This window comes from Tenrec ecaudatus, chromosome 7, assembly GCF_050624435.1.
Source record: "Tenrec ecaudatus isolate mTenEca1 chromosome 7, mTenEca1.hap1, whole genome shotgun sequence".
NCBI lineage: Eukaryota > Metazoa > Chordata > Mammalia > Afrosoricida > Tenrecidae > Tenrec > Tenrec ecaudatus.
Genome location: NC_134536.1, coordinates 43,510,361 through 43,529,504, shown reverse-complemented (window position 1 = coordinate 43,529,504; position 19,144 = coordinate 43,510,361). Strand labels below are relative to the sequence as shown.

Here is a 19,144-nt window from a genome sequence, read left to right as displayed (position 1 = left end):
AAATTCAGTAACCATACTCTACTCTAAATATGATTCTGAAACAATGAAATCTCAAGACACAGTATTTTAAAAAGTGCTATCAAATTTAGGAACTGGCCCCCCCGCCAAAAAAGGTTGTTTTCTCTAGTTTGTGGATGACTGAAGTAAATAGCATTCGTAAGTTTATTTTGAATGGATTGTTTCATAAATAAGCATCCTCAAAGAAAATGTGATTTGGAACTTGATTCTTTTACCAGATGTTCACAGGCATGACCCATTAAAAGCAAGTATAAGCACTCAAGTTTAAATATTTTGTACTTTAATATACTTATTGTTTTAAAAGGCACACATAAAGAGGATTTGCTTTATGTTTGCTGTCTAGTCATTTGAGGGTGTTCCTGGGTGGGGCAAATCATTATTAACTGAAAGGTTAGAGCTTGGAGTGCACCCAGAGATGCCCCTGAAGAAATATTTGGTTAACTACAGAAAAAAATCAGCAATTGGAAAATCAGAGTACAGTTCTATTCTGGGTTGCTATGAGTCTGGGTTGCAACTAGTACTGGTTCATTTATCCAATAATAAACACTTTACTGAGCAATTGTTCAATAAGTAGCTGTATAGGTCTTTCTTACTTTCTTTTTAAAATCATTTTATTGGGGGTTCTTAAAGCTCTTCTAACATTCCATACATGGATAGTTATTTCTTAGGACTGTTCTGGAAGCTAGGAGTTCATAATCAAAGTTTCCACAAGGCCATGCTTCCTCTGAGAGCCGGAATAAAGAATCTTTTGTTGCCTCTCCCTGGTTTCTGATGGTTGCTAGCAATCCTTAATATTTCTTGACTCCAGTCTGTATTACCCCAGTCTTGGCTATGTAACCCAATATTGCCATCCTCACCCACCCTTGTTTCCCCTGTATGAATTTCCCTCTTTATATAAGGATAGTAGGAATCCCTGGTGGAGCTGTTGGGATAAAGTTGGACTTTTAAAGTAAACCACAAGTGAGTAGCTCAAATCTTCCATCCTCTTTATGGGAGAAAAATGAGGCTATCTGCTTTCATAAACATTTAGAGCCTCAAAAAACCGACCTGGGGTCTCTGTGAGCTAGAAAAGACTCAATGGCAGTGAGATTATCAAATTACCAGGACTTGGATTACACCCCACCTTAATCCAATTTAAAAAAACAAACAATGCCATTAGTTTCTGGGGCTTTAAATCTTTACTGGAACAGACAGCTTCTTCTTTCTCCCCTGGAGCACTGCTGGGTTCGAACAGCTGATCTTGCAGTTGATAGCCCAAGGTATAACCAAATGGTAACCTTCATTATGAACTATTTTAGCATTTATGTCTCATATACATCTACAAATACTTGATTTCACAATTATATTGCATTCATAGGTACAGTTTAAGATTTGAATATACCTTTTGGGGGATAATAATTCAATCCATTATACTTGCCCTATTATGGTACCTGGGATAAAAACATTTTCAAGGTTACCTATATGTCTGACATACACATGTTTATAGTCAAGTGAATACTTTTGTAAAAGCAGATGATGCTATGAGATTTTGCTCTTCCCTTCTACCTTATTTCTAAGGCCACTGCATAGAGAAAGAAGTACATAATGCGAATAAAAAAGTTCTTAAGGAAGAACAATATATATATATATTTCATTGGTTGAAAAGAATTTCCATTGAATTTGGGAATTCATTGATTTTAAATTATCTAAATAATATAATCCTTCCATTACTTTGTGTATCTGATCCTTCCTTTAAATGTAGTCAAATCTATTTTCTAAATCTGCAATCCATTATAACTTGTAATTCTGGAAATTCTTCAATCACAAATAAATGATCCTCAGGGCACATTGGAAGCATGTAATGGTGGATTTCTTCCCCGTAGTAACTTCTAGTAGATAAAGAACACTTGTAGTTGAGTTTCGTTGTTGTTGTTGTTGTTGTTGTTGTCAGACACCATCAGGTCAGTTCTCACTACTAGTGACCCTATCTGCAGCAGAGCAAAACACTTCTCTGTCCTGTGCCATGCTCAGTTATTGTTATGTTTGAGCCCAGGGTCAGTCTATCTCCTTGAGGGTCTCCCTCATTTTGCTGACCCTCTACTTGACCAAGCATGGGGTCTTCTTCCAGGAACTGGTCTCTCCTGATAACATGAGTACATGAACTGTCTCCAAAGTACATGAGATGAAGACGTACCATCTTTGCTTCTAAGGAGCATTCTGGCTATACATCTTGCTATAATTGAATTTTAGAAGAAGGTTCAATTAAAGCAATTTTTTTTTGCAGTTTACAGTGTTACAGAAATGGAGTTTGGTTTCCACTACTCCAATTCATTTATTTTGTCATAAACATTGAAAATAAATTACTGAAGCGTTTGTATTTACTGGGCAGTATTTTACCTGGCAATCTGCTTCTGAAATGTCACAGTCTTGCAAACTCTATAGAGCACAAGTCTAGTAGGCAACACGTAGGGTCACCTTGCGTTGGAATTAACTAGGGGGCACCATGTTATTTTTATTTTACTATTTACAATATGCAGATGACACAACCTTGTTTGCTAAAAGTGGGAGGATTTGTTGTACTTGCTGATGAAGACCCAGAACCACAGCCTTCGGTGTGGAATACTGCTCAATGTAAAAGAACAAAAAACAAATCCTTACAACTAGATTAATTAGGAGTAAAGGGAATAAAGATCAAAGTTGTCAAGGGTTTTGTCTCCCGTGGATCCGCAATCAATGCTCATGGAAGCAGCAGCCAAAGGAGCAAATGACATATTGCACTGGGTAAACCTGCCAGATAAGACCTCTTTTCTGTGTTGAAAAGCAAGGATATTCCTTTGATATCTAAGGAACCTGACCCAAGCCAGACTATTTTCACTCACATACGCATATGAAAGTTGGGCATTGAATACGGAGACCTAAGAATAATCAACGGATTTGCGTTATGGTGCTGGCAAAGGAAATAGAAAGGACCATGGACTGCCCAAAGAACAAACAAATTTGTCTTGGAAAACAGTCAGAATGCTCCTTAGAAATGAGGAAAGCTAGACTTTGTCTCACATACTTTAGACATGTTATCAGGAGAAGCATTCTCTGGAACAGAGAGGGGAGAGCATCATGCTTGGTCAAGTAGAGGGGCAGAAAAAAGACGAAGACCCTTGAAAAGATGGACGGAAACAATGGCCGCAACAAAGGGCTCAAACTTAAGAACAAGAGTGCGGATGGGGCCGGACTGGGTGGTGGTTCATTCTGTTGTGCGTAGGAACCAACGTGAAAGGACCTGACAAACACAACAACATTTAAAACTCTGTGGACTCACTGGTTTGTTGAACTAACTTCCATGACAATCATACCTTTAAGACGATCATATCAGTTATGCATACTAAATTCAAAGTTATCAAATAGCAATCGAGTTGGAAGGCTTCCTTATAGGCAGAAATGGAACCATTTGGGTAGCATTGCCAGCCAGACGTAGTAAATTGGTTGCTTTAAGTGACATATTAATATGTACTCTTCTCACATACACGTAACCTTCATTAAAAAAATCTTCAGGGAGACGTACAGGATCTTTTCTGTGCATTTGACACATTAGTATCCAAAAGTCCCTCACTTAAATTTACCTTGGATTCTGTTTATGTGTCTGCTCACACGTACTCCTGTAATACATCTAAAGTTTACTAACACAGACCAAGACCGAGACCCGACAACTAAGATCTAAGTACTATCTCTTTATCTAAACTCCCTATTTTACCAGTAGTGTATTTGAAGCACTTACTGAGGCTTCAAATAAATCATTGTGAGAGTTTCTACCTTTGCTTCTTTTGTAGGGCAGTTGCCACAGTTACTGAACATTGAAAGAAAAGCTTGGGTTGGAAAAAAGTGGAACAGAGATTTTTTAAAAAGTATTATTAAAATCATCTGATAAAGATCTTAACTTGTTAAATGTCTGTATTGGGGGGCTGGATTTCTCTTATCTGACTCCCAACCTCCCTCCTTCAAGTTTTCTCTACTTGAGTACCTCTCACCAGAGGCTCACTTGTAGAAATCCAGCCCTTACCTCAATCTTAAATTTTAAGCTCTATTAAGCAGCATTTTCCAGATATTTTACAAAATCTGTGAAGTTGATAATCTCAAGTTATGCTTATTTTTCAGATCTCTTTATTCTTCTCCACTTTTCACTCCACTTCAGCTGCAATCGTTTCCCCTCTGAGGTTATTGCCCTCCATAGTGACCAGCAGGAATTGGAAACACACCTCAAATTCTCTCTCCTGGTCCGCGCACATTCCATCTCTCCCACGTTTGATAGCATTTTAACATGCACCCCTACCTCACCACCTCAAACTGACTCTGCCATATTTGAAGCCATCAGGAGCCTCTTGCTTTGACAACGCATTTGTCTTATTCTAATTTCCAGGCCCACCGTGCTGCTATGGAAATTCCCTTGCCATTACCCATCTTATCATATTACTTTTCAGGTTGACCCCACCACCCATTTCTACAGTATAATTCCCTTGGCACAGCAGAGACTTCTCTATTGTCGCAATCTTCTGGGTGCAGCTCAGGCCTCGAATCACACAGCATTCCTGACAGCCTCATTCTGAATTTGGGTACTTCCAGGTATCCCTTCCACTATGCACAGCATCACCACTTATGAGTTGATAAACTCCAGCTCAACTTCTACAATTGAAGTCAAGTGTTCGTTATTCTATGAAGCTTTCTCTATCTATCCCCTCAGCACTATCTCTATGGCTTCTAACAAATGCTAGTCAGAAAAAATGTGTGCAAAAATATGATATGATTCAGACAATAAAAATGAAATGTGAATATTGGAATAGGAAAATGAAAGAAGTGCTACAGAGTAACATTATGTTTTCTATCTTAGAAGCATAACATTTTAGACTTGAGAGGGTTGTTATAGCCAATCCAGTCCAAAGTTTTCTGTGGTTTCCACATAAAAAGTGAAAGTTCTTGCCTTCTGATGAAGTGTGGGAAATTTGTCTATAGTTGTGTAATACTGACTGTATCGTTTGAGTGATCCTTACACAGCATTCAAGAAAGCAAATGCTACACAGCCCACGCGTAAAACAAATTGAAAATCATATAATCTGAACTTCACCATTTCAATTACCTTTTCTTCCCAAAGCATAGCATGGGTCTTCCTAAAAATATAAAATTTGTCATCATTCGTACCTGTCCAAATTTAAAATTCCTTGATTTAAGGGAGAAAAATAAAACAAAATAACATCTATTAGAAGTTTGAACAATATTACCTTTCTAGCTTTTTCAAAAAATCTTTTTTATTCAAGTCTTTTCCTAAAAAGACATAAAGAAAAAGAAAAACAGGCAACTATATTGAAAAATATAGCAAAATGTGTGACTTGTGCCTGCGGTTTCATTAATAGAAAATTTTAGAGGAAAAGGAAATTATGCAAACTAAATTGTAACATCTCATAACTACAGCAAAAGCTATTACCAATGCGGGAGCCATATGGCACTTCTCTCTTGTAGAGAAGTTTCCAAATACCCAAAAGGCATTTTTTACTAAAGTGTATTTTAAAATATATCAGGTTTTGAGGCTCCGAATAGGAATCGTGATTATTTGGATCCTAGATGGATTCGCAGTCATATCTGACAAAATGTTTAGGGGGCTTAAGATTCCAATTATGTATCCTTTGGCAAGCACAATTTAGAGATCGCTCTGATTAGAAATAGACCTGTTTGGTTCTTCTTCCTTAAGGGAGACTTACCTAGTGCCCTGACTTTAGAGTGATTTCATTTCAGATTGACCTTTACTTTTCAATAGGCAATATTTACTTAGGATTTTTTAAACCGGTTATAACCTACACTTCTGACTTCCTAATATGGGTCAATCTGATGGTAAACATATGTGTTCTTTTTATTATCCATTTTTAGGATTTTCTCCCACTTAAAATATGTATACATTTTATGTGAGTCACCAAGGCTGAGCTATAAGCATGAAAAATGACCATATTTCTTGGAAAGGAGTTTTTACTTACAAGTCCCCCAGGTCCTACAATGTCTAAACCTCCGGTGCCATTTATGGGACCTGCCCACCCCGCAGAGGAGCCAATACACGAAAAGCAGGCTTCCCTCCCCCACAGATCTCCTCAGTTTATTTACGAAATGTCTTGGAATGAGAATGAGCTGCTTGTGGTTTCTGTGGCTGATTCAGCAATGGTTTCCTCTAAGCAGAAGATGCTGGTCAACCGTATGACCTCTCTCTAGCTCGCCCATATACCCCGCTGGTAAGGCTATTTGGTCGTATGGGTACCCCTCCTTACTAAACCTGGTGGGATTTGTTTAGTAATAACCAAATATCTCAATATTTTCAGTAATAACCAAATAACTTAATAATAAACAAATATCATAGTATAGCTAGAACTAATAGTGGCAAAGTCCATAAGAGGCTGGCCCTTCAAGTACTAACAAAACTCTAGAAATACTCTGGGATGCTTTGAGATTCTTTTGCATCAACCTTTGTCTCTCAGAAGGTCACGATGCTTCCTTTTGGGATTCCTAAAAGAACAATGAAGCTCTTGACACCGTATGTGAGACGAGAGTGCACTGCGGGAAGAAACCATGCCTAGCGCCAGCTGTGTGCGGGGTGCATTTCATCTAGCCGTGCTCCGTCAGCTAACACACGGAACCTGATAGCTGGTTCATGACCTTCAGCAGGTTTACAGTTGTGAAGCACCACTTAAACATAACTATCCCAAATGTTTGTGTTTATTTGCTCAGGTTTCCTAGTTGAGATTCTTGGCAAAAGGAGTAGCAGTAGTTCTTGGGGTGGGTTGATGAGCATGTCTGAGGTCGTTAGTTTATTGTGCCAACCTGGCCAATAATCACATGTGGGGTGAACTGAAGGGCGGAGGGATAAATGGTTCAGTGAGCCTCGCCTGTCTAGTTCTTCTCCTGGTCTCTTGCTTTGTGATGGTCGCACCAGAGTGCAGCTGCCTTAGCAGTTCCCTGCTTCAGCTGGCAAGGCTGACTTCCTGCAAGACATCCCCAAGGAGAAGCCACATGGACCTACCCCGATGCAGCCCTGGGTTCTGGAGCAGCCGTGTGGAGACCCCTGCCAGCGCTGAGATGCTTACACATTCACTGCCTCGGCTTTCCTCCTGCAGTCAGCATCGTCATATCTGTTTTGTGCGATGGAGGAGGACTTTGTGGACTAATGTTGGACATATGGGTTAATGGGTTAATGTTGGACTTGTGGGCTTGGGCAGCACTGGGTTGGGATACTTTCTTGATGTGCACTTAACCTTTACATAAACTCTCTCTTATACATGAATTTCTGTGGATTTGTTTCTCTAAAGTAGCCAGATTAGCACAATCTCTGAACCAAGTAAGTAAAACATAATAGTTCCAAAAGCATAAGATAAAAACTGAACATGTTATTGAGAACACTCAATATGACCCACATGGAAACACTGGTAAGATAAGTATTGCATTTGCTTGAACCCACAATCAATCCAATGTTGTTTTGCATTGGGTGAATCTATTGCAAAAAAACCTGTTTAAGGAGCACAGATGTGACTTTGAGGACAAAGAGGCGCTAGACCCAAAGCACAGTTCTTGTAGTTGCCTCATGTGTGTGTGAAAGTTGGACAGTGAATAAGAGAGACCTAACAAGAATTGATGCCTTTGAATTCTGGTGTTGGTAACGAATTTTGAATATACTGTGGATTGCCAGAAGAATGAACAAATAGGAAGTTCCTTAGAAGGGCCGATGGTGAGACTTGGTCTCACAAACTTTGGGCATGCTGCCAGCAAGGACCATCCCTGAAGAAGACAGCAAAAGAGAAGAAGACCCCCAACTGTGCTACACAGTGGCCCGTCAATGGGTTAAAATGTGGAAACCATTGTCAGCAGGGCAGAGGACCCAGGCAGAGTCCATTCTGATGTGCACAAGGCCACTATGAGTCAGCACGGACCCGCTAACAAACAACACCTGGTTGTAATGGATATATAGTAAACTCGGGTGAAATTAACATTTCAGGAAAGTATTGGGACAAACGACCTATAATAAAGATCAGAGTAAAACTCTTGTTTTCTAATAGGGCATATAGAAAAAAACACTATCTTAGAATTTATTTTCTTCAAGCTAACTCCCAGTGTACTTTGTCAGCTTTGCTGAAGAAATTAAAGGCATGTGCTTATTATCACCCACAGATAAATAAAGAACCAAATTAATATGCATTAATGATAGCGTTTAAATAAGGCTAAAACTACCCAGTCCTAAATCTCCTAGGGATTTATATTGAACAATGATATTTTGACTATCAATATTCTGACAGTCAATATTGATAGGTCATTGATGACAATTGGACTGTATGTACAGATCCATGAGTATAAACAGAGAAAGATCAATATAAAAGTATTATAATAAAAATCCTATCTTACTGCTAACCTTCCTCGAAAGAATTCAGTGCTCTCCCATTTATGCCACATCACAACGACCGTTTGGACATCCTCAAGGAATTCAAATGTTCTTTGATTTGGGACAATAAAAAGAAGTGTGACAGGGCTAGGTCAGGGTTGTAGCGTGGATGAGGAAGGTTGTCCAAGGACATTCTCCACCACAGCTTTGGAGCGCATTCCTGGTCGTGATTTTCAAAATGCCTCCGTGCAACTTTCTTGGCCTTTTCCTCACCACTGCCATTTTCAATTTTCTTAAAACTTCTTCCTAATAAGCTCCGCTGTTCCTCCTCTGTCCTTAGAGAAGATGTACCAAGATTACCTCTTTGGAATCCCACGAAGCAGTCCTCATAGCTTTTCCGAGTTGACCTCTCTGCATGAACTTTAACTGGCTCAGCAGATCTCTTTGGAAGCGACGCTTTTGATTAGACCTTCTATTTGAAGGCAACTTAATGAGACAAAGACAAGTGTCTCACTGAGAAAGAAAAGTGTTTACTGAGAAAACGTGTCTGCAGTCCTTCACTGCACATGTAGATATGTTTAAGTATGCTTTGTTTGGAACAAACCTATGCATATATGAACTGGAACTGGAGTAGCAATCCTGTGTGTGTGTGTGTGTGTGTGTGTGTGTGTGTGTGTGTGTGTGTGTGTGTGTTTCCAGTTGCTCTTTCAGGACTTCAACCCAGTTCATCACTAACCAGTTGAGTGATGGCCCATGGAGTGAAATATGAACAGACCTAGATTTTTAAAATCCAGTACAGAATGAGAACCAGAAAAGAGAGAAAAATTACAGCCAGAAGTCCTGTGATGCACTAAGAGATATGTATTGAGTCCTTTCAGTAGCCTGATTCAGGAGACTGGGTCATTACCAGGACTGTGAAGAAAGAGCAGCACACGTTCAAAGCAGCGCAGTCAGCCACCACCCCTGAACAGGGCACCACTGTTTCAGACTCTGCAAGTCAAGAGATTTGGTTGGCACCTAAAGGACACGGTGCCTTATTGTCTAAGAGGGAGATTATGTTTCTAGAAGGGCATCAAACCATATTTTCCCTCATTCCAGTTATCATTCTGGTTCACCCATATGGTACAAATTCAGGTCTGCTCCATTTCCACTGTGTCAGCCATGACCAAACTGGGAAGAGCCGATTGAAGCCCCAATTCTGATTCGTAGTGGCCCAGAGTAAATCTTCTCCCTACGGTTAGTGGTGGGTGTGAAAATCTGTAAGTACATTCAGGGATTTATTCTTTTTCAGAAATTTAATAACTTTGACATTAAAAACGATACATTTATTTTCAGAAAATATAGGCCACAGACTAAAGAGGAGTGTTGGGAATCTCATCCATCTATTGCTAGCAAATTGAAAGCTAATGACAGAAAGACTGCTCTTGAATGTCTGCATGTCTGATTTCACTTGTGTCTTTTTACATTTGTCTCCCCAGTGCATCCTAATGTCAGCCAAGGCTGCCAAGGAGGCTGTGCAACGTGTTCAGATTACAATGGATGTTTGTCATGTAAGCCCAGACTATTTTTTGTTCTGGAAAGAATTGGCATGAAGCAGATTGGAGTGTGTCTCTCTTCATGCCCAAGTGGATATTATGGAATTCGATATCCAGATATAAATAAGTGTACAAGTAAGTGCCACACAAAATTAAAGCTTTAGCTCATCCTTGGGAACGATTCCAGTTTGGAATGGCCTCTAACACATTTGTAATGTTCAATGTCAATTGAATTTGAATTTATGAAAAAAATTCTAAATTCCCAATTTGATATAAAATATTACTCCACTCAGGTTTCATGGAAATTTTAAAACTTATTCCAAATGAAAATGCTATAGAATTTGAGTTTTATACTTTCAGTTTGATCTTAAACAAATGGCTAGATTTAGAGTCCGTTATCTTGCATTTTTTTTTCGGGTGCATAGTTTTGGAACGTGTTTACAAAGAAAAGCCTTCGGTATTTTCATGTCTAAATTTCAAATCTTTGGAGGGAAAAATTTGAAATACTAGCAAGTAGATTAATATGTAAGTTATGTGATTGTCACACAGAGAGTGTTTTTATTCATAGTTTCATTGTAAAGTTTAGAGGAGGTGAAATAGAGTAAAAATGTTTTGACTTCAGCTTTCCAATTTAATTTCTCTTCTGGTAATCTAATGTATTTCATAAAGTTTTGTAGAGTAATGGTGTTTCTAATTATTTCCAGCTCTTCTTTTAGAAATACACGTTAACCACATACATAAACCCAGCATTTAATTGTTTTCTTTTTATTTACTATAAATCTATTTAGAGTGGTGCACTATGATGTCAACATTTTATCATTTTAAAAACTAAAGAAGGCCAATGTAATCTAAGTGCCCTCATCTTACCTGACCCTGACAGTCCCCTCTCTGCACTGCGCTCACCTTCCAGAGCTGTACATTAAAATCTCCCAAACACCGGATGTGACCCTGCCTACGTCACCAGACTCATCTGCTGTAGCTCACAATCATCTGCTGTGCAACAGCCGAGCAAGTCTTAGAAGCTGTTTCCATGTTAAGGCTTGGCAAGTGCTGCTTCACATGAATGTTCTGCCCTTGCTGGTCTGGCTGTGGGGAAACTTTTCTTCCACATATTTGCATTGACTGGCTCGTATTTCATTCCAGACTTTGCATTAGGTCCTTTACTTAGGGCCCAGGAGTTCCCTGAAGATGTGATCCAAAATAATCAAATCCTTCCCATTATCACTTATTCTCCATCACTCTTTCCAGGCTACCCAGCCCTGCTACTGCCCAGAGCACTGATCACTCTGAACCAGAACCCCTGGTTTCAAAACCAGTCTTATCTATGAACTTGGGCTACTTTGCATGACCTTTGGAAACCTCCATCTCCTTATCTAAAAATGGGCCTTTCTCCCTCAGACTTAAATGACCTGATATATAGTAAAACACTTGTGGCAATGCCTAATTTAGAAGCACCGTATTAGGGTCAACTATACTTACTGTTCGTTATGTCTCTCCAACTGCAATACAAGCCTTGTAAAGTCTTATCCCTATTTTTCACTGCTGTCCAGCCAACGCCCAAATAATAGCGTAGGTCAAAAAGTATGACTACGAGGATTTCAATTCATATATGCCCATATTTATTCCAAACCTATCATGTTTAAACATGTCTCTACAATCAGTGGGTGGCTGCAGACCAGTTCTTTCAGTAAGATCCTTATCTTAATCTCATTGTTGTGCCTTAAAAAAAAAAAGTCTAATCAAAGCTGGGTTCTGAGCGGACCTGCTGGGTCAGTTAAAGTCAAGGCCGAGACGGCAGCTCAGAGAGTTGTTGTGACCGTTCGGTGGAACGCCAAAGGGGGTAATCTTGAGTTATGGAAGGACGCAGGTTGGAGACTTATTTGGAAGAAGTTTCAACAAAATTGAAAACGGCACTGATGAGAAAAGTTGCACTGACGAATTTTCCCCCATTGAGACAATGCACCTGCTCATTCTACTGGGCAGCAATAACTGGCGTGGAGAATTTAATTGGGAAATATTACCCTGTTCACCAGATAGCTCTAGTCTTTCCCCTTCAGGCTTTTTCTTTTCTTTTCTTTTTTTGAGTTCCCAATACTCAAAAAAACCTTTAAATAGGGACACATCTTGAATAACTCAAAGATGCCAAAACTGCATGGTATAAACCAGAGTACATGATCCTTTGAAGAAAGTTTAGAGAGATGGAATCATTGCCTTCAGACATGTGCATTTACCTCTATGTGGGATATGTCAAGAAACAAAATATTTACATTTTGAATATTTTTTGTGTTTAATGAAGGTGTCTATTATTTTGTAGCAATATTTTTTATAGCACCCGACACAAAGTGGGTAACTAAATGTTTGCGGAGTGAATGAGAAGCTGTTAAGAACAGCACAATGGCAATAATCTGGGTGGAGCAGGCCGCGTGGTGTTTTGCTCTGTTGTGCACAGGGCCCCCGCGATGGCCCCTCACAGCAACGATCCTAATAAATGTCACTAAAATTATGAAAAGGACACTATCTGTTCATGCAAATAAACTTTGGTCCTAGAAACTCTCTTGGCACTACTTAAAACCTTATCGTTATTGACCAGAGCAAAAAAAAAACAAAAAACAACCCAACATTTTTTAAAATCACACACAACCCGCCCAGTCCTTTGGAAGCCATTGACTGATGGGCAGATGCAGAATGATGGAGGCATTCTTCATTCCGTGTGGCAAAATACTGCTGAGCCCCGAATGTTTGGCACAAAACTTGCATATGTCTATGCTAGAAATGTGTAAAACGAAGCTCGACGCAATTTAATGAAATGCTAAAGTTAAATGAAGACAATGGAAACATGGTTTCATCTTTCTTCTTCTCTCTTAGAATGCAAAGCAGACTGTGATACCTGTTTCAACAAAAATTTCTGCACAAAGTGTAAAAGTGGGTTTTATTTACACCTTGGAAAGTGCCTCGACACGTGCCCAGAGGGGTTGGAAGCCAGCAACCACACCATGGAGTGCACCAGTATTGGTGAGGAGGAGCGCTGGGGTGCGGGGTGGAGGCGAAACACCTGACCAAAATGACCATTCCGTTTCCCTGACGGGGCCTCTCCAAGGCCAAGAACCCAAGTGACCTTTTCTAAGAGGTTTCCCCATCCTGCTGGACAGAGATACCATCTGGATGGTGTTCTCACCACGTTACCCAGCATGCATCACAGTGCAGTTTAATATCCAGGGGATGCCCTCTTTTTCTAGGGGCTCTGATGGCATGCTGGGTTAAGGTTGAGCAGCAAACCACATGATCAGCTATTTAAACCAATCGGTCACTCCATGGAGGAAGATGAAGCTGTCAGCTCCAGTAAAGACAAACACTCTCAGAAACCCTAAGGAGAAGTTCTACTTGGGTGTTGTTCTTTGAATGATAATCATTTCAATTATTAGATCACTATAGACTTATGTTATCTCAATATTTCATGAAGTTTTACTTCTAAAAGTAAATATTCATGGAAACGTGGAACTAATAGATACTGGAATGTTCCTGTAAACTCATTTAGTATACAATTTATCCCCTTTGCTGCTTCGATTTATTATCTCTTACTCTTCCACAACATTTCCACCTGGGGGAAGCGTTTGATTACCAAACGCTGACGTTTAATCTTAAACTGTGCTAAGAGGTCCAAAGCTGATGTAGTTTAAAAAGAGCCCGTTTTCTGGCCCCCAGGACCTCGCTCAAATGTTCTGGGTGCACAGATACTCAGGAATAAGAAAAGCTTTGGGATTTACTCAAACGGACCCTCTGAGATGGCTCCAGGGTCTGATTCATTGCAGACTGAGTTTCGGGGAGGGGAGGGGAGGTCCCTCGGAGAAGTTGCTTGTCTAAATAAGGGATCATGGTCAGGCTATGTTTTCCTCCTTTTAAATGCTGTGCAGCTACTACAGCCATGGGTTAGATGAACACTTGGGGAGCAGATGCTAACCCACATGGGAAAACAGCAGACTAAATCTCAGAACCCCCTGGGCAAAAACCGTGAGAGCCTTTGATGCTATGCTGAAATGGGTGTTGGCATCCAAATGCCCTCCTGATTCTGTACACGATCGTCTCCAAGACTCCCCTGGGGTGTCCTGGTCCAGAGCCGATCGAATCTAAAGTGCTGGGGTGAAAACGCCAGAATGGTGGTCTCCCCAGTTCACGTCCACTGCAGAACTCTCATTTCTAAACAAACTTCTTAGTAGAATGAAAGAAATAGATGGAGTTTTAAAGATAACTTCCCAAACATCTGGAAAACAACAATTCTCAGACAGCACATGGCTCATTATGGCTGTCTTTTTTCTTTAGTCAAGAAAAACAATAGTAAGAAGGGAAAGGTACAGGGAAAAGCACTTCCAGGTTGTCTCGTTTTATGTCCCAAAGGCTACTGATTCTCAAGTTTCAAACTGTGACCTTTGTGAATTTTTCAAAAACAGAAATTCAGGATGAGCTCCAGAGAGTTTGTGCAGGATCAGGACAGATGTTTATATTGGGTATTTAAAGGTGTAACATTTAGTCGCTGGAAGGTAATTTATCAGGCTCAAGTAGAAGCAAATGTTTTGAGAATGATGGTGGCAACAAATGTACAACTGTTCTTGACATAATGGATGGACGTATGGATCGTGAGAAGCTGTATGAGCCCCCAATAAAACTATTTTGTAAAGAAAGATACCGTAATTTATCTTAAATGCATCGATGCGTTTCTATCTGAGAGTGCATTTAGCACTTGGTGCCATTAGATTTATTTACAGCCTTGGGAAAGTAGTTAGATTTAAGAAAAAAGGCTATCTACTTAATGAAAAACTATCCAGTACCAACCCTCTAGATCACCAGTCTGGGTCCATTGTACATGAAGGTCACCGAGGGCCAGGGGTCAACTAGACAATGGTTAACAACAGTAAAAACTGTTAGGTTAGGCCTGCAAGTTTACTGGTGATTTACACAAGTACTGAAGCAAAGACTATTTCTTAACACACTTCAATTTAAATTAGCTGTGTCAAGGTCATTTATGAAATCTGGATCAATCTGACCTAGGCCACATAAGTAGGGCCAGCTTCTGCTCGGGTTGGCTCTGTATGGTTATTCCATGCATGTGTATGTCTCGGAGTGCATGAAGTCTGGCTAACAGACATTCCATTTACTATGCCCTTGGCCTAGCATTTCAGGAAAAATAATGACTTGCTTCATTATAGCAAAAGAGCAGTAAACCCTGTTTCTTCAGCAAATGCAGAAACTAGAACCTGGAGTGCTGACACGACACCCGGAGGGCAGTTATTGTCAGTCCTGTAATGGGGAGTATCCAGACGAATGCTCCCCAGCATTCACCCAACTGGTTGAAGAGTCTATCTCTGCTTTTGCTTAAATTGACACTAGATCTCGACACAATTGATGTATGTATGGATTTGATAAGAGTTGTATGAGTCCCTAATAAAATGATTTTTAAAAAAATTGACACTAGATCACTTGTTTCCTACCTGGATATTAAATGATAAGGAAACACCATAGATAGAGAAAATATTTCCCTGATAGTGACTTAGGACCAACAACATATACAACAATATCTACTGCATTCAATTTCATAGACATGTTCATGTCACTGTGTGCCTTCAATGTTTCCTTATTTTCTGCATTGTCTTTCTGTCGTCTCATTGCTCCTGGGGAGCTTGACTTACGGAGGCAGTGACAGAGCTAAACCCTGAGGAGCAAACGACATGACCTATTTAGACTCCCTCTGGAGCCATGAGATCAGTCAGCAAGAGTTAAAGCACAAGAATATTGGTGGTGTAACATCCAATTCAATTTTCTTCCCAATTCAGAAATCCCTTTGGCAGCAGTCCAAAATAGTGATCAAACACTACGTGACCGCTCCCAGGGATTAGGAGCTCAGGGCTGTGGGAGGTACTTGCTCCATTAGCGAATAGCTAAACAGTTAGGTGTTCTTAATACCAGCTACGAAATAAAGAGAAGAGTTGAGTAGATCTGTTTTGCATTGTTTGTTAAATGACCTGGAGATAGCTTAAAGCAACCTTTTTTGTTATCGTCAGTATTTGTTCTAAAGCTTCCTTTTATTTGTAGAAGTAGCTTTTGGACATTAACATTGTAGGTTCATTCTACACTATTTCTGTCTTGTTGAGGGCAAAAATATTCTGTAAAACCAATATTGAAAATACTAACACATAAAGATATAGGAAGGAAAAGTTCTTTTTTAAAATTTTCAGGAAAAGTTCATCTTCGAATCCACTCTGTCAAGTTAACTCTAGCAGCAGCATGTCAGCTGAACTTGACTGAGACTATATCAAAAATACATGCTGATAGGCCTAAACCACACCCAGAACAAATGACAATATGTATGTGACCAACAGTACATGAAGCAAAAAGTAAAAAAGGATGTGAATTAATTGTAGGCCAAAGAACTGGATGTGAGTTTTTCTTGTAGTTGTTGTTTTTGGTTTTGCTCAGTATTTCTCTAGTGTACAGGTTCTCAAAATATGTTCCCAGTACCTACAAATTGGTGCCCTGTGCATTGCTTGAAATGAAAACTCCCAGACCACTAAATCAGAAACTCTGGAGGATTGGGCCCAGCATTCAGGAATTTTATAAAATCATTTTATAAGGGGCTCCTACAGCTCTGATCACATCCATCATCCATCGTGTCAAGCACTTTTGCACAAGTGCTGCCATCATCGTTTTCAAAATATTTTCTACTTGAGCCCTTGGTATCAGCTCCTCATTTTAAAAAAATTTTTTAACCCAGCGTTCAGTTTTTTAACTCAACCTCCAGGGGGTACTGAAAAAGGATGTCTGGTAGCGCATCGTGTTACGTGGTGGGCTGCAGTTCTCTTCCTAGTTCTTCACAGGATCCAATTAGTAGTTTTAGCTGAAAAATGCTCTGGAATTTATGATCAAACCAGAGTCACTGCCATTGAGTTGATTCCAACTCATAGTGACGCTACGGAACTAAGAACTGGTCCGGTGGGTTTCCGAGCCCGTAATCCTTTAGGGACTAGATGCCCCGTCTTTCCCCTTCTGGGTGGCTGGTGGTTTCGAACTGCATATCTTGCAGTTAGCAGCCAGACACTTAACCACTACACCACCAGGGGTCCTGTGGAACTTAAAAATCATTGGTTTATGTGACTGAGTTAATCCAATGTTGGAAAAAAACGTAAGCCCAATACGAGAATGAATTTACCTGGTAATCTAGAACTAACACATTGGAAACATTCTTTGCTTGCCTTTATCTTTTTTATTTGTAAAGCCATCTTGCCCAACGTCAATCTAGAGCATTTCTGTTCTCATTTTGACGCGTACGGATGGAAAAGAAGCCTTCTGTGTATGCCACAACAGTGAACGTGGTTCCTGTCGTTTCAGTGCACTGTGAGGCCGGTGAATGGGGTCCTTGGAGCCCTTGCACGAAGAAAGGAAAGCCATGTGGTTTCAAAAGAGGGACTGAGACACGAGTCCGAGAAATCATGCAGCATCCTTCAGCCAAGGGGAACCTGTGTCCACCCACCAGTGAGACAAGGAAGTGCACAGTGCAAAGGAGGAAGTGTCCAAAGGGAGAACGAGGTACAGCCATGCTAACAAAATGCGCTCGCTCGGATCCTTGTGGTTGGAAGTTTAAGTTAATTGTCTTGCTTGGGAGACTTCTTGCATTGTCACTTGTGTGTCCAAAACCCTAAAATGTGTTCCAAATAATATCACTGAAAGAATATATACATGGTAGTTTTAAAACAGTCGAATCTCAGAACTATAAGTGAGCACGGGACAGTGTGAATTGAATTCTAACAAAGTTAAGTTGTACTATGTAGACAATTAAGCCCTTATCCTTCTGAACATTTGCTTTCCCAGTGCCTAGAAAATTTTCAAAGAAGTCCCAGAAAGCCCTGAAACCAACGTCACTTGATGCAAGCCCCTGGTGGCCATGGAGTTATTCTTTCCCTTGTTACCTACAAACCAAAATAGGGAAATGATTTGCAAACTTTTGGTAGATAAACCTATTTTATGGATTACATAGAATTTTTAAAATATATAAGTAGACATATTTCATACTAGCTCTATATTTGAAATAAATGACCATGGGCATATTTTTATGAATACAATACATTCATTAATGGAATTCTACTCTCCGATATCTTTAATTTTAAAAAACATTTAAAATTCCCAAGACAAAATGCATTACATTTCGTATTTACATGGCATCATTTAGCTCAATATTAAAGAACTGTATCAGAGCCTGGTTCTTAAGTTTTAAAATTGTCAAGGAGAAAAACACCCTTTTTTGTGCTGCTCAAGGATGATTCAATTTCCCTTTGAGAGAAGTACAGTTGTGAACCAGTAAAATGCAATTTTTAAATATAATTTTGATATCTTTTACATGACTGTTTCCAGCACTACTAACTAGGACTATGTTTGTAGCTTTGTGTAACTATTGTCAGTTGGCTAATGAGACTATAATCATCTTCTCAATTCATTGTAACTTGGAAGAAGTTTGGCTGCTTCTGTAGTTGAACTTCCTTAACATCATTCATCCATTCGACATAGTTTGACAGAATTTTTATTTTACGCTGCACATAGTACTAAACCTTGGGGATTCAGAATGAGTATTGTACTGTCACTACACTAAAAGATTGAGACATTTAGGCCAAAAATCATTAATATCCCACAGCTTTGGGGGTCATAGACATGCAAAGAATGAGAACACAGAAGAAGGTGCTGCACAAACTTGAACACGGATCATCCAAGAAACAATTGGACGCATCAGTGCTTTGCAAAGCGCGCTTTCCCAAAAAGAACTCTCAACCTCCAGAACGTGAAGACAGTTCTTTCTACTCCTGTAAAAAGTTGCAGTCTCAGAAACTCACAGATGCAGTTCTACCCTATAGTGTATGCCCATAATCCTATAGGCCCGCTAGTTCTACCCTATAGTGTATGCCCATAATCCTATAGGGCCGCTAGTTCTACCCTATAGTGTATGCCCATAATCCTATAGGGTCACTATGCATAGAGCTGGTGGTTGCCATTAATAACCAAGTAGTTCATGTGATGAAATTCTTGAAGGCTAGGGTCATTTTAAGAATTTCAAGGTTTTGTAAATTTGTAAGATGTTTTGATTAAGATTTAGTTTGAGGAATGGAAGTTGGCTAGTGAAAGAGGTCTTTCTGGCATTTGTTACCAATTAATTTAAAACATCTTAGATTTTAAAAGT

At 39.7% G+C, this 19,144-nt stretch overlaps 1 protein-coding gene across 1 annotated transcript in view; it reads left to right on the top strand.

The window, feature by feature from the left end:
- The window catches only part of RSPO3 (R-spondin 3), a 104,641-nt gene that overhangs the window by 38,846 nt on the left and 46,651 nt on the right, over positions 1 to 19,144 (top strand). Inside the window, exons 2-4 of the mRNA XM_075554591.1 lie at positions 9,874 to 10,065; positions 12,796 to 12,942; positions 17,308 to 17,505. Of these exons, the coding sequence (XP_075410706.1) occupies positions 9,874 to 10,065; positions 12,796 to 12,942; positions 17,308 to 17,505 (537 nt within the window). The remainder of the gene's footprint in view (positions 1 to 9,873; positions 10,066 to 12,795; positions 12,943 to 17,307; positions 17,506 to 19,144) is intronic.